We start from the raw sequence: 22,092 nt of genomic DNA, 5'->3' as shown, positions 1-22,092 counted from the left end.
CAGTTTAAATGTTTCCATGCCAAAGTTGTACTAATAGCATAGCTCATGTTTGTCTGACTGTGTTTTTCTGGTCTAGGATTCACTGTCACATGTTCTTCAGAAAAACATCAATGAGTGGCTGTCTTGATATAAAAAGCACAAAGGAGATAAATACTTTGAGAAAGATGGAGAGAAACATAGGGGAGCAGGGATAGATAGAGACAGAGATGGAGAGAGAGGTGTCATGCTATGAGGAGATCTATCATGCTGCCTGAGCATGCTAATGTCCAGCCCTCGCCCTCTAAGGAGCGCCTGCAACTGCTAATTAGAACATATGATAGGAACGAGGAAAAAAAAAACAGTAGAAAATAGCAGCGTGGGAACACTGGGGAAACTCAAATTACAGCAAGCCATCCTAAACAAAACATTACCACCAACAATTAGGCGCGAGGCAGGAGGAAAGAAACAATGCAGCCACTGAGTTACCCTTTGTCATCTTGACCAGTGTCGGATAGTACAAAAACAAACCAAAAAAAAATCCAAGGTCTTCCTGTCATTCATGGAAGCTAAAAATGAGAGCTTCTCAGAGTGTTGATGAACATTATGCATGCTGTATTTAGACTGATAAGAATCAATGTTTAAGGATATCAATCTAATCATAAAGGAACTCATGGTGACCTACTGGCGGCTAAACAGGATAGCATTTGGAGACCACAGCCACTTTGTCTTCCCCTTTTTTCTGAAAGGGATTTTGAAACTTTGTTCTTCTTTGTCTTTTAATGTTTGACTGTGCTGTTAATTAGTGATGTCTAGTTTGAGGGAGAGAATATGTCACATGTCAAGATGACAGACCATAACTGTATGGCTGTGCACTGTAGTATATCTATGTACCTATAGCTGTGTGATGTGCCTATGTGCCTATAGCTGGGCAATATGCCTTGATAACTAACTTTAACAATTCATCATCTTTTGTACAGCATCACTAGTTTAATGTCTTAATTTTTTAAGGTATGAAAGATGCAACGTGCAAGAGTGCTTCTGTCTGTTCTGTTCTTATCTGTAAACTCTCTATGAATTTAAAAAATAATGAATCTTGTTGCAGCATCCTTTTAAGTATGCTTGTCAGATTATTGGTATTCACCCACATGGTTCACCACAAAGTTCACCACAAAGTGAAGGGCACTACTGCAGGCCGTGCGCTAGCCTTAGGTACAATAAAAAATTATTAGTTATTAAGCATGTTATTATTATATATATTATATTATTATAAGTGCAATGCAAGGTATGAACGGGCAGATTCTTTGTATGCTAGATATTCCACATTGGCAGGTGATGGTTAATGTCACATGCATTCAATAAGAAAGACTGTGCAGTATTACTGTGAGGTTATTGTCAGTTTGGGAGATGGACATGCAGAGGAGCTTAGAATCATGGGTTAGCACGTGAATGTCTGACAAACAAGGTGACATCATCCCTTACAGCCACTTTGGGTACACCATCAGTTTCATTTAGTAAAGACTTTTACCTCTGCTGAGCTAATTGTATTTCATACCAGTGTCTTGTGTGGACAGCAAGGCCCACAGTTTGAAACCTGCAACATACCTACCTCCTTTACAGATGTTGGTGGGATAAGTGAGATCCTGGACCAAAGGGCTTGGGTTTGACTTTGTGGACAGCTCTGATGAACAGAGATCTGTGTACAGAGGAAGAGTTGAGACTCATCTGCATCACAGCTAAAACAAAACTCAGAGGATGCTTCTAGGGCCCAAGGAATCTGGTGTCCAGAAATCAGGTGAATGCGTAAACTGAGCTCAGACAAACATTATGGTGTTCAAAAGGGATTCAGCTAGGAGCCATTTGCTCCTCAGAACGGCTAAAAAAACACCGTCTGCATTGTGGAGCATCTCTGTGGCTTTGATCACGCAGCATAGTTGTGGGTGGGTTTTGTCTTTACAAGACAGAGTTTTGATGTAATTACATTTTGCCTTTTGATTCAGCCTGACGCTCAAACGCCAAGCACGCTGCCTCGATGCGGCGTTAAATGTAAACCTGCTGGCTTTCCTCTCCTGCGCTGCTCTAGGTCGGATGAGTTAGTATTGAATTACAGGTTCACACGCTCGACCGTAGACCGCCCGTCGCCCCCCACCAATGCAACCATTCATTCCGGCACAGGAGATTGCCGTCGCCTCTCATTGGTTATTATGACTCTGCTTTGGAACTTTCCCACGGCCAGCGCGTGCTGACAGCCGGCCAGCCACTGTTCTACGAGGAACAGACAGCCACAGTTCTCGAGGAACAGGGGGGGCGGGGCGCGGCAGTCGTGAACTGTAAGTCTATTGGACCGAAGTCAAAAATATTCAAAGGAGAAGGACGCAGTTGGACCTGGCGCCGCTTAATAGCACTGTCACTCAAGTCAGAATTCGTTCTTGCATTGGCTCACTGGCTCAGACCCTGCCCCCTTCCCGCCCTTCGCCTTTCAGATGGAGGAGAAATTACATCGTGGGAAACAGTTTTGCTGTTTAAAGTTGAGATCTACGGGGCTGGTGACAGTCACTGACTGGCAAGTGGAGTTCTGAATTACTAGGCATATTCTGTTCAAAACTACGGTGAAAATGAAACGGAATCACGACTATAGCTCATCTGACAGCGAGCTCGATGAAAACATTGAGGTAGAGAAGGACAGTTCTGACGAAAATGGGTAAGAAACCTCAAGCTTTTGCTTGAAAGCTAGGCGATTGTAAACATTGTAGACTATATAACTTGCATAACGTTATCTTACTAGAGTAAACATGCTTATTTTTTAAATGAGTCGCTAGCTAATTTAACGTTAGTTAGTAGCCATTTGCAAATTTCAATTTGATTTTGAAATGCGATCACACTTAACCACTTTAGGAGCTTCAGTTCTCCCCATGGATCGATGTCCCCATCTACAACAACCCAAGTTCAAGCAAGGAAACGCCGCCGAGGAGTAAGTATATTTCTTAATCTGTAATCCTGCTTAAATGGCTATAAAGATATTTGCAAACATCTTTATTGGTTATGAGTTTAATCACTTTACCTCCCTTTCCAGCTGTTGGTCAATAATTCTTAATATCAATACCCAAATATGTTTCCAGCGTAAAAGTACAGCTGTGTACAACGTTGAGTGGTCAGAGCTCCAGTCATATATTGTATTGATAGTATTTCTTAATGACACGTAAAGCTTACTTGATGACATTTTGCCTGTCAGCACCTTAATAATCATAGCTGACGTCAACACGAAGCATGTCCAAAGCTTTGTGGCCTCATAATGATCTTCAAATTTCCATGATGATGATCATTTTTCTCACTATATTTCGGAGGCCTAGGTTTTATTTGGGGAATTGATCTATTTTAAGTAGACAGGAGGAGGCTGGCTAGATGGAAGACAATTTATGCCTTTAGAAACTAATCTTGAACCAAAATCGGGATTTTACATGAAATCGTTGGGGCTAGGATCGTAAATGGGAGAGGTGATCAGTTGATAATTGCAGCCAGTACCTGAAGTTAGTTTGTGATCACAGTGGCTGCCAGTTGGCAGTGGTCTCCCGACAGAAAAAAAAGAATCAACCCGCTCTGTACATGTTCCTACGAACTATATATGCATTGTAAGCATTTACAGTTTAATTTATTATTATTATTATTATTATTATTATTATTATTAAATTATAATAATAATAATACAAAATGAACTTTTCTCATTTATTATTGTTACCATAACTAGCAAGTTATCAACAAATATTGGTTAACATTATTCGCTGTGTTGAACCTGAAATACAGACTGGTGTCGGACGTCATAGAAATACTGTCCATACTGGCTCATCGCATTGACAGCTACGACCCACAGACGTACTAGCCGCTGTCCGCATGGCTTAGCGTTTGTTTCATCTAGTGAGCATCACTTAACATATAACGTGTTTTAGCTTGCCAGTCAGGTAACTTACTGTGAGTGATTGGGCATATTGTTCTTTGGCCCACTGTAAAATACAAGAAGACACAGTGACTTCATTGATTGTGCTGTATGGTGCATGACTGGAGTATAATCACAAATTGCTTTATAACTGATGTAATTGCTAAACTTCTCCATCAAACCATTAAAAAATGTTTCCTGTCTAATTGTTGTCTACTCAAGCAATTAATCAATCAGTAAATCAATTTTATCAATCTTTTTTTGGCATTCCCAAGAAACATAATGACCTAATTTTAAGAGGTTCTTGCTAAAATATTGAATATTATTGAATGTTAAGTAGTAAATTTTATTTCTTTCTACCATACATTTTAGCTACATTAGGGACACACGAAGTTACAGCACTAGGAACGTTTGTTCAGCTGTTTGACTCAAACGAATTTGACGTGAAACAGACAACGGTGTAATCGTTCCTGGATGCAAATTTAAATAAACAGAACAAGATCACTGCAGAGGAGTGCTCTCAGTCTATATGGTATTGAGCTTGATGTTTTTGTCACTTTGGCCCACTGCTCTCTAATTTCTAAAGATGGTGGAAAAATATTGCAAAGCACAGAAAAAAGTAAAAGTTGTTTTGTTCAGTATGTGTATAAAAGATCAACAGTGAAAGAGAATTAGCTAATTTAGGAAGAAGATTGCAGTTAACTTTCTGATGATGTGGCATGACACTTCTACATTATGCAGGTTTCTGTGTGTGTATATCATTTTGTTTAATCCTCTGTATGTGGGATTTTTTGTAGACCATAAATGAATACACACACATCCCTAATGATCCCTTCTGTTTCAGTTACTCTGTATTTACTTTCTCTTGCTTTAAGCACCTCCTTTTTAAACCCCCAGTGTGCTATGTCCTTTCTGCTTAGCTAGTTAGCTACCTTCAGTAGGTAGGTACATCTGTGGTTAAGTTATGGAATGTTGATTGTACTTATACATAATTTGTTAAACCAATCCCCTGTCCTGCAGATCATTGAGAAACGGCGCCGTGACCGGATCAACAATAGCCTCTCAGAGCTCAGAAGACTGGTTCCCAGTGCTTTTGAGAAACAGGTCAGTACAGACAAATTAGTGCACCTTTTTATGATTGCTTTAATTTATTTTTTAAATAAGGTATGGGTGGTTTATTTTTGAAATATGAAAATACTTAAAACATGTGAAAGTTACTTCCCTTGTGGAACTGTAATTTATTGAAGCTATAAGACTCATTGGACTTATCTTGAGCTCAAAAGCTTGGTTTATATTTATCTGTCTTCATTCTCCAAACTGGCAGGGCTCAGCTAAACTGGAAAAGGCTGAAATTCTGCAGATGACTGTTGATCACCTGAAGATGCTGCATGCTGCAGGGGGAAAAGGTTGGTCACTGACTGTCCTGTATGATGTCAATGTTTGTTATTACATGGCAATATATGTATATATATCATGTATCATGGCAATATATATATATATATATATATATATATATATATATATATATATATATATATATATATATATATATATATGTTTTAATGTATCATGGCAATATATGTATATATATATATATATATATATATATATATATATATATATATATATATATTTGTTTTAATGTAATTGTTGGGAGGCATAATCCCACAAATTTTGTCAGCATTGCTTTTGTCTACATTTGTCTGCTTTTAAAGTCTCACCTTCTGTGAGTTTAATACTGTTGTCAGATTTTTCTGGGCGCTTGTTCACTTATTATTTTCTCTGCAGAATTTTATTTAGTGTGTTGATATATGATGCACTTGTATTGTAAACCTTTTTAGGTCCTGGGGGTGGTATGCACAGGTAAACTTGCACAGGTGTTTTCATTCCCAGGAGAAAGTATCTTTTTCTGCCATAGGGCAGAAAATGCCTACTGGATTTACATGTTTGGACTATTCACATGAAATGTGACCAGCTGACATGAAGTTGATTAATTGATCTTTTTACATGACCAGGAAACCAGTTCACAACTAATGCACAAGTGCTCTCAGCTTATTTGAGTATTGCTCCTGGCAGAACTATAACCTTGCTGGCTGTGGTAGGATTGCACTTACTGGTAGTGCTGTTCTGTTGATGTGGTCCAGAGACACAAGGCTTTACTGACCGCTGTGCCTTATGACTTGCAGGGTACTTTGACGCCCACGCTCTGGCCATGGATTACCGCACCCTCGGGTTCCGAGAGTGCCTGGCCGAGACGGCACGCTACCTGAGCTTCATGGAAGGCCTGGATGGCGCTGACCCGCTGCGGATCCGTCTAGTCTCGCACCTCAACAGCTACGTCTGCCAGAGGGAGACGCACTCGGGAATCGGACACTTGGCCTGGGGCTCCGCGTTTGGGACGCCCCCTGCCCACCTGGCCCACCATCTTCTCCTTCAGCACCAGCAAGGCCAGACAGCTCCCCGCGGCACCGGCAGCCCTTCCTCCTCCTCATCATCTCCCTCCACAGAGCCTCACACTCCCAGCAGGCTTGGCAGCACAGCGCACAGCGAGCCCGGGCTCCTACGAGTGCCACCAAAAGGCACCCTGCCCCCCGGCTTACCCGCCTCCACCTCTACCTCCACTAAACTGCCCCAGCCACTTCTCTCCTCCCTCCATGCATTCCCTCTATCCTTCAGTGCTTTCCCCCTGCTCTCCCCCAGAGCTCTCAGTCCCAGCACTCCCCCCTCCAGCCTGGGGAAGCCATACAGACCCTGGGGCACGGAGATAGGGGCCTTCTGACCTCTGGCCCCTGACAACGAGGGTGCCAGCAGAGCAGAACATGACGGAACACTCTGAACTCATGTTTTGTTCTTTCCATAGAGGGGAAACGGACTGATGCTCTGTATATAGTTTCATTGTTTTGTTTTTGGAACGGGGTGGATGGCTGGATAATGTTGCCACACACCTCCTCAAGAATGTATCACTTCTGAGTGTCATCAAATTGGGAACACAATTAGAATTAAGTGCTGAGTTGCTGAATGTTGATATTTGTCAGGTAAAGATGTTCTCTGTTCTGTGTGGTTTTCATATTAAAGTTTCCAGTTAACTTTTAATTTAGTGTTCGGTTTGGTAATAATGTAAAAGTGAATCTGTTTTTACCCATAGAGAGAGTAGCCTCATTTTTGCCAGTTGAGTCTGCTAGTTGCAGAATATTGTGACTACATGCAGGTTTGAGACTTGAGAAACTAACTTCTTTTTTAATATTTTCATTTCTTATCAATGAAGTGCATGGAAGTGAAGATTCAGTGAATACCTTACGTTTGAATTTGACTGGTTGTCAGCACTGCTACTTGTCAAGCTGTTGACTCTTTACCAAATGTAGAGACCATAGTATCCATAATACTTCACAAAATAGAGCCAAATCACCTCTATGCAAGTTATTTATTGTTTTGTGGGAAAGGCTTTGTTATTCACCACGTTATCTGCCGTCATGCTACCCTCTCTCTGAAGACTGTGATCTTATTGGCATGCATGTGAAAATGAAAACAACACAATTCCAGCACACACCAGCTGCCTCTTCCTGTGTGCTTACATGTTTTTCTTGGGAGTACACATTAATGACGGACACAGTAGGTGTATGTTTACATTTGTTAAAAGGAAAACAAAAGAAGAATACTTTGTACGTTACGTTTGAGAAGAGAGCGTGAAACAATCAGTCTGATTTTGAGGTTAGAGGTTAAGGGGTGGTAATGAATATTGGGAAAGAGTGACACCCTTCAGGGAGTTTAAGACGCTGTATTCCATTACCATGCCCTTTGTCCTGTGATGTTGCAGTACATGAAACACTTTGTGTGACTTTTTTCACAGTGTTTCAGTCCCTCTGCCTCTAGATTGATTGGGCAAGATTTGCCCTGTTAGTCTGGTAAGAGTATGCTTTTGTTTTGCTTAAATTAAGCTGAACTTCCTCAGTTTGTTCCAGATATTCTATGCATATTCTCTAGTGTTGTCACAATAAATTGATTATAACCCCTTCCCAGTCTGTGTTCTAATTACAGTTCTAACAAATAAGTAAGCCGGGTCAATGTCTTGAAGTACAGAGATGTCATTAATCTACGTTTGGTTAATGGCAAGCTGAATATTGTTTTAAACCTTGAGCTGTAATCCTTAAAATAATTTTTTATCTTTGAAACCTTTAGTCACATCAATGCCTTTTGTTTTACATTCATGGTTTTTATGGTGATGTAGTGTGTTAAAAGTGGTATTGTGTGCAGAACAATAGCGTATAAATACACTATCTGTAAGAAGTAACTGTGTGAACGTCTCAATGGGCTATTGAAATGGAGCGCTTTAGACTTCAGACATAACGCAGTGGGCCCTGTGGGCTTGCCTGCGTGTCCAGGAAACGATTAGCAACCAGAGGAAATCCTGAACAATGGCCTCCTGGCCCTGCACTGTGGACTGGCCAGGCTGGGTGGGAAAGGGAGCGGTGGGGGTGGCGACAGGCGCACGGTTCGCCACATGGCCGGTCGCTGCTGTTACGTCCTGCTGTTAGTGGCCACTTATGCACCAGGCCCTCCCGCTCGCTATCTTCATCTCCCACTGTCTCAGGCTCCTCCTCATCTCTCTCCCTCTCACGGTGTCGTGTTTGCAGAGGAGTCAAATTATTCCTACTGCTGATATAACTGATGTACCAACACATGAATGTTTGGTGTTGTGGATTGCTTAGAGAAACTGTAAACCACTTACCCCACCTACTGCTCAGTTTTAGTATCACAGACATCACTTGTGCTGAGAGAGCACTAGTACCATATTACTGTGCATTTAAATATAAAGTTGCATTTTATTGCTGGAAAAGTGATGAATTAAAATAAATTACTTATTGTATAGTCTCAGCATTAACATGTCCACTGCAGCCACATATACACACCCACTCATCTCACAGGGACCCAGGGACACAAGTGAACACCGACACCCTCCTCCTTAACAGAACCCTACACCTTTATTCACCACAGCTTGCTTACAGAGATATAAGGGGGGGATGGGGGACACAGACAGGAGGCTGATGATACAGGCAGGCAGATTCCTCTGATAAATCCAAGCAGAAGATCTGAAGTGTACTGGAGCTACAACACTGCGCATATCTCCTGTTTGGCATCCAAAGGTAGAGGACACATTATCCATTACCCTCTCCGGACAGATGCATACATGTACACAGTGAAAGGGTTGCAACGGACAAATTCATAGACAAAGGCTCTACTTCGCATCTTTATCATGACTGTAAACTAGAGCTCTATCTCCTAAAAGTGTGTCAGTAGGGATGTGCTCTCAAGTGTCCTATATTTTGAAATACTGTGTGAAATACTTTTGAATACTGGTCAGGCCAGCTCAATACATCTACACTCCTGTGCGCATGTTACCTTGTATTCATGCTTATGACTGCTTGCTTGTACCACAGGCTAAATACTTCAGACTATACATATGCAAATCAGCTTGCTCTAAGGGTGCATTTAAGAATTTGTTCCAGAAAAGGTTCACCAGTTGTGTAGTGTAAAAGCACAATGCATTCTGCCACTGAATTGGTGGAAGGAGGAATGACCTCACATTAAGTGGCAAACCTGGGATTCGGCCAGCGAAAGAGACATGCAGGCTGGATGCCATTGGTTCTGACAAAGAGATCAGGACAGAGCAAAAAATCCAATTCCATGTGTTTGGATTAAAATTAGATCCCCAATATTCTTCTTCAAGTTTTTACAGAGAATGATACTTGCTCTTTATAGTAAAGGGGAGGAGGTATGTGTCTGTTTTGTGTGTGTGTGTGTGTGTGTGTGTGAGAGAGAGAGAGAGAGACAGAGACAGACAGAGAGAGAAGAGTGATGTTTTTTTATATAAACTAAACCAGTCAACAGATGCCTACATATACCTGGAGCCCGAGTGTACCAACCTCTTGCATCAATGACACAGAAACAGTCACCTTCAGTCAAAAACACTGCAAATGCCAGCTAACTGCAAATTCACAACACAAAGTCTGTTACGAGAGAAACAGCTGCAGGTTTTTAGAGCCCATAAATGAACAAATAAATACAATTTGAAACTGCACAGCGCAATGCCCTTGTCTCATATATATTTATATATAGATATATGTATATATAACAAAAAAAGAAGTATTTACAAAACAATTCCCAACTATACTTTTCTATGTTGAATAAAGCAAACCATTGCTCTGGAAGGAGTGTGACACTTTTTTTTTTTTAGTTTGGTCTGAATAACGTTGACAGTGTGGAAGGGGGCAGCTTTGTCCACTGCCTTATGGGTACCCAAGGCTTATTTTACGCTGAAGTAGCAGGACTGGGGGTGGGTGCAGGGGTGGGGGGTGGAGGTGGTGGATGACCAGACTCATGCTGTAAGGTCCTCCCTCAGAACTTTGTTCCTGCGGACCATGGCGGCGTGCCTCTCCTGAACACAGAAGAGAAATACTGTATGTTATAAACCAACGCTGCTTACTTAGCCACTGTAGCATGTAGCATGCAGCCTGTGGTCATGGCACTCTCCCTTCAGGGAGAGATGGAGAACTTGTAGTGGATGGAGTGTTGGAGGTAAATTAAAACGTCAAGCAGAGAAGAAGACATGGTAGCATGTTGTTCCCCTCACCACACACAGCGTTCGCACTTCAGTGGTGGCCCAGAGATTTCATGCACATCAGAAAGAGGAGCTCAATTGGTTAATTATTAAACTGCCTGCTTAGAAAGTGTAGCACTGCCACTCTCAGTTAATCAGTTAATCAATACCACCAATAAACAGTAGCCTGCAGCCCTGCTACTCATTCAGTGTGTCCTAATTATTCACTAATACTGCCTGCATAGTCGCTGTAGCTTATTGCAGTACCACTCTCATTTCGCTTTATATTTGCGTTTCAATTTTCACTGTATTTAGATTTCAGGTTACTATTGTATAACATGCCTTTAAGGCAATAGCACTGTCTATTCTGCTAGTGATGGGAAGGTGAGATCTGAGGAACCCTCTAATGGGGGAAGGTATTTTGTGCTATAAATCACTGACACGTACAAAGGAAAAAGACTGTGCTCTCCATAGAAAAATGTTATGTTTGGTTCACATATTGACAGCACATAACAGCTTTCATCCACTTTGGGATTAATCAAGCCTCACTCACCTGTCATTGTCCATCCTTGGTAACCCCCCCCAGCTCACCTTCTCGTGCAGGCGTTCCATCATGGCCGCCAAATAAGCCTGGCGGTTCTCCTTGATCTGCTCCATCTTCAGGGCCAGCTTCTCCTCGGCCATCCTGCTGAAGTTGCTGTTCTCCTCCATGGCCTTCAGCAGGACGTCCCGCTCGTGCTCGCGCTTCTCCGCCAGCATCCTCAGCACCTGCGCCTCCTGGGACTGGGGGGGTGGGGGGGGGTGTTAACTTTAACTATTTGAACTATCAATTTTATCACTGTCAAAACAAAGCATCATTACTACCTTCTATTTGTTTCTTATCTGTGATAAATGATCACCTCAGAACACAAATAAAACTACTGAACCTAAAATTTCAGGTTCACAATGAATAAAAACCAAGAACCCAAAATAATAGGAGTATTAAGACATGATGGTGGGTATATAATAATAACATCACAATAGGTAATTATATTTACTCATGCACCTGTGACCTGGATGTACACAACAGCATACAGTTACTGTTTGTTGTCATTTTTGGTGCATAATAATAATAAAATTTCTTTTCTTATAGTGGGTCATGTTTGGCTCCTGAGCCAGTACTGAATAAGATCTACACCATATATAATGTAGTACTATGTGTGTATAGCAAATGCATACATTCATGTATACAGTACTGAAACAGATGGATTTTAATCACCACAATTTTGGTGATTAAAGTCATTTGGGAACCATTCCAAAAACACAGAGATTTAGTTACTTCACCAGCACCTATGTGTGAAAGGTCACCAGATCCTGCTTTGTTACCTATGTACAGTACAAGTATAATGTATATATATGTGTGTGTGTGTGTGTGTGTGTGCATGTGCGTGTGTATACATTGTATAATGTATAATATACATTGTATAGTGTATTATATATATTATATATAATACATAATACACACAAGATATATATTTGTTCACCCTTACAATTTGTTGCTGAGTGTTCAGTTTAATAAATGCATGCAATAAGCAACACATTCTCTCGTACACTTTGAAGCATAGTTTCACCCTTGATCAGAGGGTATTTCTCTTGCCTTCATCTGCTGTCTGATCAATACTTTATTCTACCACTAGAAGGCATCTGAGAGGCAGGGACATGCAACCTAGGATGAATAGGAAATCAGTCTTGTTGAACTGCAATCAGAATGGCCAAATGGGACACTCACCCTCCGTCGGTCCTCGGCTGCCTCCAGCTTCTTCTGGATGTCCTCCAGGGAGACGTCCCTCTTTTTGGGGGGAGAGGCGATGCTGTGGGCTGCGTCCGACACTGGGGAGGGCGGTTTGAGGATCACCTCAAAGGCCTGGCCTGAGGCACGCTTGTTGATGGGCTTCACCTCCATGTCTGTGTGTTAAACAAGACATAAGAAAGGGGAAATTAATATATATCATTTGCAAAAATATTTTAAAGTGTAATGAGACCAGAAAAAAATCAAATGACATATCCATCCAAAAGACATGTATCTTGTATCCCCATCATCATCATCCAGAAGCAGGCAATAGAAACCGTTTTATCACTACATTTACTCTTATTCTTATAGTTGTTTTTATGATTTTTTCTACTATTTATAATTAGCTATTTATTCATAAAGATGGTTATTTATTTTCAGATTGAGTACAGTAAAGTGATGACTCTCCCTGATTACATTTCAGGAGTCTTCCTGGAATTCCAAGCCAAGTTCTGTAACAGTTAAGCACAAAGAGTAGAAAAAAACAATATGATCTGACTCTTACCTTCAACCTCACACACTAGGTTCTTGCGGGTTTCTGGGTAGAAGCAGGAGCAGATGAGGGAGACAACAGACAACTCCTTCATCTTCTCTTTGTATGCTACGGAAATGAATAACACATTTCTCTCAAAATCTTATCTAATAACACCTTCAGATGCTGAAATGAATATATATTACTTTCAGGAATTATGTCATATCATTTTTTTTCTTTAAACTCCGATTATAGCATTGCAGGACGATATACTGTAACATCTATCATATGCATAGGCTTGCATCTATATCCTTTGAGGATTCTGGGAGCATTTTATTAAGTGTGAATCTCTTTGTATTTGCAAATGCAAAATTGCTGCATTGCTAATTCCCCAGTGATCTTTGTGATGCTGCCACATGAAGCCAGGAGGTTTTCCTTTCTTTCCAAGATCACAGGGGCACGTCCTCATGCCAACCACCACAGATTACAGCAATAGTCTGGAGGGAAAATATGCTGCATCCATTTTCTGAGGGGAACCCTGACTAATCTCACAATATGGATCAAAGTGTATATTATGAGGTTCACTGCAGACAAAGGTTCTGTCACAGACAAACGCCACTGTCCAGCACAGCATCTTACTGGCATTCTGCTCTTTATCAACAAGTTTGCCACACCCCTCATGTATCAACTGATGGCTGGAGATAGAGACATGGTATTTGAAATGATTATGGTTAAATTTGTAAGCTGTTGATGCTCTGAGATGACTGCAGCCTCCACAAAGGACTTTTCCTCTTTATTATATTTTTGTAGTGTGTGAGTTCCCTTTATTTGCTCAATATATGGATGGACCATGCTCTGATGGAGAGAATCTCTGTTAAAGAATGGGGTCTCTCTGAGAAAGAAAATCAATATAACATATACAGTACACAAAGCAGTACTGCTTATTGGTCAAAAGATTTATTAAAGATTTATCATTATCATATCTTATCATTTCATTCATGACAATACTATAACTCATTCATACAAACGGAAAAAAGATTAGGTACTTCTCAGACAAAATCCTTGTCTGTGCCGGTCCTTCAGTGGTGGAATGAACTCCCCACGGGGGTCAGGACAGCAGAATCACTGGCCACTCTAGATAAGAGTGTCTGCTAAATAAATGTAATGTAATGTAATGTAACTTCACTAAAAGGTAAAACTGCCTACATTTCTGTTATCTATCATGCTAGTCCACAACGCAGAGGTTCATAGCACAGTGCTTTAAAATCTGTGCCACACTGCTGTGTAGTGCTGCTAGCATGACTTTATAATGTAATAAGGTTATTTTACTCAACAAGTTACAGACAGCTCTCAGCTGAAGCTATGGACCCTTTAGGGTTTTTTTCTGCTGTATTATCACTGTAATATGTCTGCATTAACCTTTAAACTAATGCAAAAAGAGTTGATTGGGGTGGTACAGTCCTCAGTACTCTGTGATTAGTCATAACAGACCTATGTGTGTGTAGTGCATGATGTAAGATGAATCCATGGTGTCCTACCAGCTGTTTGTTTCCTATAGCGAAAGTATTTATCAATGGTCAAGCAGCACAACCTCAACCCCAACACAAAAAGCAGGAGGATCTTCTCCCCACAGTAACAGAGCGGCACCCACTGCACCCTGTAGCCGTCTCTCATTGGCCACTACAGATTGTCAATAATGATTGGCTGACCGCTGCTGCGCAGGCCACCACGCCACAAGGCTGGCCTGCTTCCCACTTTACTGTCTTTAATGTCCACCTGTCTGTTAACCTGCACAATCTGGATTGGCTAAGTATTTAAATGCAGTCCAAAATAATGCAATAGACCAGCATATTGTAACACAGCCACACACAACATAGCGCAGTCCAGCATAATGTAACACAGTCCAGAGCAGTGCAGCATCATGCAATAGGAACTAAACAGTCTAATAACATGCATCACCCTCCCAACATAAGACAACACAGTCCAGAATACACATTCCATAAAGATCCAATGAACACTATGACACCCTCGCAGATAAGCATGTCTCCGTATCTCTCTCAGTATATATCTATGTATCTCAACAGTCAAAGTGTCAATACATTGCTGGAATGGCATCAGTGATGCTCATTTATATGTCTAGCTGCCTCCCCTCCTGGCCTACAATTCATGCCACTAACAAGACAACACCATGCCTTTATTTATACTCCTGAAGGTTCGTTCATCTATTAGCATTCATTTATCTACCAATAAAAAGCATAATTACACCTGAGAAAGACTGATCTAATTGCAGTATTTATAAAATACTCGAAACGTGTTGCATTCTATTTTCAAAGCCATTAATAGCATCTATTTTTACCCTTTGTTCAAATTTAAAGAACCCATTACCTGTGGAGTTGCTTTCTTGGCCTATGAGGCAAGATCTAATGCGCCATTTTATTTCAATAGTAGGAATTTAGATACTATTAAGTTTAATTATTTGGCAGTTTTAATTTCCGTAATTTATTATAAAATTCTTGTAAATGGGTGCTCGTACGCAATATCCGTTATTGCTGTTTACCTAACAGCTTCTTATACATGTCGATATGGTTCCAATTTTATTCATCAAAACCTTTTTTGGGAGTGACTTAAAATGTCGAAGAGACGGAGTATCTTGGGTGGGGTCCCTCTGCATTATGCTGTAGTAACGCGCGCCGGGCTGAAGCGGCCGGTGCAGCATTATAAATAACAATTCTGCTGGTGTTTTAGGCGAAACAACATCACATGAAAATTCTTTTTTCTATCTAATGTCTAAATTTCACAAAATAGCGAATGCCCTGACTTACACTTGCCCTCCTGAGATTTAAGAGAAAACAAATTCCCCTACACGTCTTATTTCATCATGAGAAGCCTTGTGTACGCAACAGTATTAGTAATGCCGGCGAAAAGCAGTTAAACGTATTTTAGTGATTTGCAATGAAGAGATATTTAATCGCTTCGTTTTAACTTTCTTTTTTTCATGGCCGCTCCCTTGAATTGAACAGGCTCAGACCCCTACACGTCTTTTGTGGTGAGGATGCTGTCGCATCTCACGGCATCATCTTACCAGGGGATTACAGACAATTGCATGTCCCCGACCACGAAAAGAAAGACTGTCATCCTCTTACCGATTGCGGTTTTAGCCATGGCTGTTGTTGGCGCAGTAACTCTTCGGTACCGAAGCGAGCCTTGCAGTTCTGGTCCGGCGGTTAGAGAGAGGCAGCTTTAAGGCACTGAGTCAGCAGATCCGGGGTCGGTGGGAAAGAAAGAGCTGGAGACAGGACCTGGTGAATTACCATCATCCTCTAGCACGAGCAGATTGGCTGCCGTGGTCCCCTGTGACGCAGCGAGAAACAGTGGCGCTCTCTTTACATCCCAGTTTGAAATGCTGTTAAAAGAGATCATTCCCTTTCTTCTTAAGGATCGGATGCGACATCCTTTAATGGCTGCTAAGGATTACACGGAGGAATATACATTGTTAAATGAGGCGGAAATACTTGGTGGGATCAGGCGAAAGTTCGGGTGGAACTGGGTCTACATGGTGCACAGTTGTTTTAATGAAGCTTTTCCCCCTACAACTCCGCAATAACTAGTTATTCCACATTTCCTATATATAAGTGTCCTATATCATGTCGCAGCGATGAAAGATCACGTTAGTGTCACCCTCCTAAACAATATGATCAATTTTCATATTAATATTGATGCCTCACCTAAAAACAATATCTTACGGTTGCTTCACTGAAATCCCGTTAACGCCCTGCAACAAAGGGGTTTAAAATCAATGACAAAATCACAAATTTTATCAACATAATTATTCAACGAAAGTCATAAAATGTAGTAAACTAACATTGGGCAATATCATTCAACCGGTGAACAGACAGGTGAATCACCACATGTTCAAGGCTCATGAGATAAAAATAGTAGTGGTCCTGTTTTTGATTATTTTGCATAATTAACAGTTGTGCCACTTTAAATGCCTCAACCACCAATAAGTCATTTTGTGTGTCCTATGTAACCGTTGAGCACTTCACACGAAAATTTTAATAACAGAGAAAAACAGCATAAAGACTTGTCCACAGCCTCCTCCTTACAAGTTATTTATCACGTTGCAATGATTGAAAAATATATGTAAACTGAAACACACAAAGGCTGCAGGTTTCCCTCTAGCTTTTGCAGAATAATGATGCCACTGATTCTGCAGTAGTTAACTGATATATTGAAACATAAAGACAGCTTAACACCTGTCCTGTGGTTAAAATGTACCTCTAAGCATTCTCCAAGCATTACTAACTCTGCACAAATCACACTGACATCAATCACAGCACAATGAATACGTGCTGATATCCCCGCTTAGCCAGCCTGCGCCAGTGCTCACGTCCATCACTGCATGCTGCATCTGCTTCATCTTCCCATTGGATTTCTATGCAGACTGAGAGCAAAAAGATACTGCAACACACCCGTGCACGACAATACTCAGACTAAAAGTCAAAACATAGCTACGTAATCTAAAATAACATGTAATGTAATGTGAAACACTTTTTATTCTCGTACTTTGAGAACAAGCCAATTGCTGTTTTGTTCGTAAACCACAAGATGGCAGTAGTATTTCAGTGTTTCAACCATAAAACTTGAGAATGAGTTACTAGTGAGGCAATTGTTTCAGGTGACCGACAGTTTCCACCTACGAAACACAGTGCAGAGGTAGTAGCCTGTCCTGCAATACCTCAAAATGGGCAGGGCTGGATGGTAAAGGACTGGATGAAAATATCAAAAAAGATTTTAATTTATAATTTATTCACATGCAAAGACTAATAGTTTCTTTATATGTTGTTGCACTGTTCTTGTTTCCAGTTAGCAATGAGATTTTCCTTCAAACTGCACTCCCGGAGTTGTTCTAGATAGCACCAGTGTGTGTGTGTGAGTGTGTGTGTGTGTGTGTGTGTGTGTGTGTGTGTTTGTGAGTTCGTTTTTGTGCTTTGCTTTGTTCCGGCCTTGTCTGGGATCATGTTTCAACGGGTTGTGTGGCCCCTGGCTCAGGTGCTGCCTGCTGACAGGCCCCGTGACGTGGGGAAAGGCCACATTGTCTCAGCTACAGCAGGAGTAGTGTTCCCATGTCTCATGCATTAGTGATAGACCTGAGTGACCACACACAGGATGTTATTTGTTACCACTCAGACAAGAGGGAGCAGAATACATTGAAGTAGAATTCTAAAAATAATATCACAGAGACTAGCCCATCTGGTTGGCTCTTGGGCCAAGTGGTCTGCCTGGAGGATTTGTCATTGACCAGAGGACACAGACCAGGGGTTAGGGGGAGGCCTAGTAGTGCAACTCTTCCCTCCCTGACAAGTAACAGGCTATGGATGTACTGCAATGGCAGGGATGGATGTCGGGTCCTGCAGAGTCCAGGGCTACTGTAAGAGTATGATCTGTGTGCTGTGCTGAGCTTGTACCAATCTGTGCTTTTATTATGTTATCCTGTGACTTATGTTCTTTTATTGTGTGTTGTGTGGGTAGTAGTGTGATGTAGTAGTTAGGAAATTTGACTTGTTACTGCAATCTTACAGGTTTAAATCTCAGGCTGAGCACTGCTGTTGTACATTCTTCCGGGTTCTGATGCATGGTTAATGCCTAACTGTATAAGTAGATAACTTGTAAAATGTAAGATTCCAAAGCTGTCATGGATATGTGCATCTGCAAAACGTGTAGAGTAATTATTTGTTGATTCAGTCAAACCACAATAGACAGTGGCTCTGGCAGTATTGTGGTGTAGTGGATAAGGAGCTGGGCTTGTAACCTAAAGCCTGGGGGATCAGTTCCTAAGCAGGATGCTGTTGTTGTAGCCTTGTTTAATGTGCTTAACCTGAATTGCTTCGGTAAATATAATCCATCTGAATTGATGAGTAATGTGTTAGCTGTTTAAGTTGCTTTACTCTCTCTAGGAAAGACTCTGTGTGTTCAAGGTACCAAAATACTCACTTGAAATTGTAAGAGGATGCAATAATCAGTGTAATGAATGTGGTTTATTAGAGCATCATTCTTTCAGAAAAGAATCCTCTCGGTACACCTGTTTGATGATGAGCTCTTTTGTTTTGAGTGTCGTTTTCTCCTCATGGAATGCAAATCTGTGCATAGGAGTGAACCTGGCTGATAAATGAACAACCAGAACGTTCTTTGCATGACCCAGATTCCCCTCTCCATCTCATTACATAAGTAAATTACATTGTCGCTATTCTTAGCCATGGGTGAGATACCCAACTATAAGCAGACATTGTCAAGCCCCAAAGGTGGTTGCTCATTAGTCTCTTAATGTAAAATATGGTTTCTTTTTTAACCCGCTCCCTTGTGGTATTTTCTCCTAAAATAGCTGTGGAAGTGGCCAAGCCCACGCAACATTTTTTATGGTCACTATTACAATAGAGTTTTTCTGTAATTAGGTGAATCTGTACCTCTTAACCAGAATGTTCTTTTGTAGAACGTAGAATGCAGAATGTTCTTTTCCTGAAGTACTGTGCTTGGGAACAATAAGAAATTAACGCCAGGAGGTGCCGCCTGATCTGCAGTAATGCTCAGTTTGTCGACGCAATTCCCTTTTCCAACGCCATTGACATTTTTAGTACTATCCACTAGGGGACAGTGTTGCGCAGTTGTAGTACTCTCCGTCAGAAATTTTAACGAAACGATAGACCAGATAGAGGATCTTACATTACTCTGTCTGGCATGTACTGTTTTCCCCGGTTATCCAGAGTTATAACTGATGGCAATGAAATTGCATCACAAGCGCCTGGCTTTGTTTTATTTTCAGTGAAAATGTTTCCTGTTCCTGTTGTTGAGCAACTCTTTTTAATACATTGAGCAAACTCTTTGGTACAGTGATTGTAGGACAGCAATCAGTAACACTGGTATTACACTACATATATTAAAGCCATATTTTTGATTTCATTAAAGTGGGGTATGCAAAGAGGATACAGCATGTCAGTGTTGCCAACCGTTGGGGACAGGAAGCATAATTGGGGTCAAAGGATGGATAGAGAGAGAGTCTGGCTAAAACACAGATGCCTGTCAACAGAGATGAAGATTCATATTTCAAACACTGCAATAAGTGTAATGTTTGTGCCTATTTTATCCCTTTCCCCATCCTGCTGCTCACATGTGAATAGTAAATGGTTTTTAAGGCAGTTCTGAGAGCTGATGGAGAGAGAATCTTCCCACTCTAAAGCAACAAACCCTGTTTCATAGCTCAGCTCAATAGATGTGTTGCAAATCATGAGGTCTGAAGTATAACAGACTGAATCAAATATTAACTGGATAGCTGGGACAGCTTTAGTTCGGAGGAGTATACAGAGTAAGAGTAAATATCTTAATGCTATTTTATTATTAATTATTATTTGTTTCTTTAACTGATGCCCTTATTCAGTGTGGTACTTGATTTTACGTACCGTGTCCATTTATGTTATACACTGGAAGTATACTACAATATTGTTTATTTCAATATGAAATGCCTTTTAGAGGGCAAAATCAACATTTTATACATTTTACGTATTTATTTTATTTTACTTTTAATTTTTTGGTTTCTGCTTTTTTCCAGTCTGCTAAGAGACAGATACTGTAAAAAAGCAAGCATAATTAGCATATGGCTTATGCACATCTCTTGCAGCTTCTTTCCATGCAGCTGGAACAGACTGTCTCCTACTACTGGCCTCTCTAACGGCAGGTTGGGACCCACATCACTCACTAAAGACTACTTCCTTCACACTGTCTTGTCAGAATTTATTTACTTCAAAAAGGGAAAATCACCTCAGAAATGGGCATTTGGAGACATTTGTGCAAATCCACACTATAACACAGCTTTATGTATTTTTTATTTTTATCAAGAAAGGTTCCATTGAGATGTAACATCTAATTGACAAGGGAGTCCAAGAGACAGCATCAAAAATTACAATACATGTGAATTTCAGACTCAACACACATTAAAAGACAATATAGATGTATACTGTATCCATGGATAGAATCAGGATAGAAACAGTTTGAAACAGGAACATTCCTCTGTAATAACACACCCAGACACACACACACACACACACACACACACACACACACACACACGCAGAATAATAAAACAACCTGTACATACACACACACACACACACACACACACACACACAGACCAACAAATAAATTAACCCACACATGTACATGCATACAAACAAATACACAAATACATACACATATAAATGAAGATACACAGAAACAGATACATATATATATCATGTATGTAAGCGCACAAGCAGACTGCTATAAGTACATGTACACATGCACGCAAATAAATATACACACACACACACGGGCACAAACCACTATGCTCACACATACTCAGCTACACATACAATACATACACAGATGCTATGCCATGGGAGTTTCCAAGGCAACAGAACTAAACAACAATTCCGCCTTTTAAATAGCTCTGTCTTGCTCATAAATCAGGGAGAGTGGACGGAGTCAGAAATGAATCATCCAAATATGTTTATAGCACACTCTGAGAGCGGTAAATTATCAGAATAATGCTGTTTCTTGAGGTGGCATTTTCACTATGTCCATGAGATTTGTTATTAGAAGGTTTTATGTTCATTGTTGCTGTACCTTCAGAAAAGATGCAGATTAGAATAGGAAGTGGACCTCTAGGGCAATGCACTAAGAAAATGTAGGTTCAAATCAAAGCAGGGGCACTGCTGCAGTACCACTGAGAAAGCTGCTTATTTAACTTAAGTTTATATCCACCTGTATGTGTGAATGGCATGTAGATGTAAAGAGTAAGAGTGGATGGTATGGAAAATGTAAAGTAATTGTTAATCCATCACATTGCTTCAAGCATAAACGTGTGGGAGGTGTAGTGTTCTTTTCTGACTTGCTTCTTTCCTTAGAGACTGAACTTTTGACCAAAGCACAACAGCAAGATATGTGGGCAGAGTCTACAAATATCTTCTCCCCTGCATCCTTGATCTGCTCGTGTTTACTTATTGATATTTTTCATGTTATGTTATGCCACTCAGGGCAGAAAGTTTGAGCTGTAGCAAATCATGGGAAGACACTAGTATTATATTTTTTTCACAGTAATAGGAAAAGTCAGACTTCACAAACTCCATAGTGGGTGGACCTAGCATGTTGTCAGCCACAAACTTGATTGGTTCACATGGCGACTCATCGCCAGCACATGTGACTCCACACATTCCGGGGTTTATTAACCCTCACTCTCACATAACTACTGTTGCTATCCC

At 40.7% G+C, this 22,092-nt stretch overlaps 2 protein-coding genes across 2 annotated transcripts; one reads left to right on the top strand and one right to left on the bottom strand.

Annotated features, from left to right (window-relative positions):
- The first annotated feature begins 2,520 nt into the window (after positions 1 to 2,520).
- On the top strand, positions 2,521 to 6,887 carry LOC118784765 (hairy/enhancer-of-split related with YRPW motif protein 1-like). The gene is made up of 5 exons (XM_036539176.1): positions 2,521 to 2,677; positions 2,872 to 2,947; positions 4,928 to 5,011; positions 5,232 to 5,313; positions 6,094 to 6,887. The coding sequence occupies exons 1-5, from the start codon at positions 2,592 to 2,594 to the stop codon at positions 6,684 to 6,686; spliced, it is 921 nt and encodes a 306-aa protein (XP_036395069.1). The 5' UTR covers positions 2,521 to 2,591; the 3' UTR covers positions 6,687 to 6,887.
- Positions 6,888 to 8,924: 2,037 nt separating this feature from the next.
- LOC118784767 (stathmin-2-like) lies at positions 8,925 to 16,299 on the bottom strand. Its single transcript, XM_036539177.1, has 5 exons — positions 15,946 to 16,299; positions 12,836 to 12,931; positions 12,271 to 12,446; positions 11,094 to 11,285; positions 8,925 to 10,340 (listed from the first exon to the last, which is right to left on the bottom strand). The coding sequence occupies exons 1-5, from the start codon at positions 15,962 to 15,964 to the stop codon at positions 10,281 to 10,283; spliced, it is 543 nt and encodes a 180-aa protein (XP_036395070.1). The 5' UTR covers positions 15,965 to 16,299; the 3' UTR covers positions 8,925 to 10,280.
- Positions 16,300 to 22,092: the final 5,793 nt, after the last annotated feature.

This window comes from Megalops cyprinoides, chromosome 10, assembly GCF_013368585.1.
Source record: "Megalops cyprinoides isolate fMegCyp1 chromosome 10, fMegCyp1.pri, whole genome shotgun sequence".
NCBI lineage: Eukaryota > Metazoa > Chordata > Actinopteri > Elopiformes > Megalopidae > Megalops > Megalops cyprinoides.
Note: the sequence above shows the minus strand (reverse complement) of the source record. Positions and strands in the feature narration are given on the sequence as shown.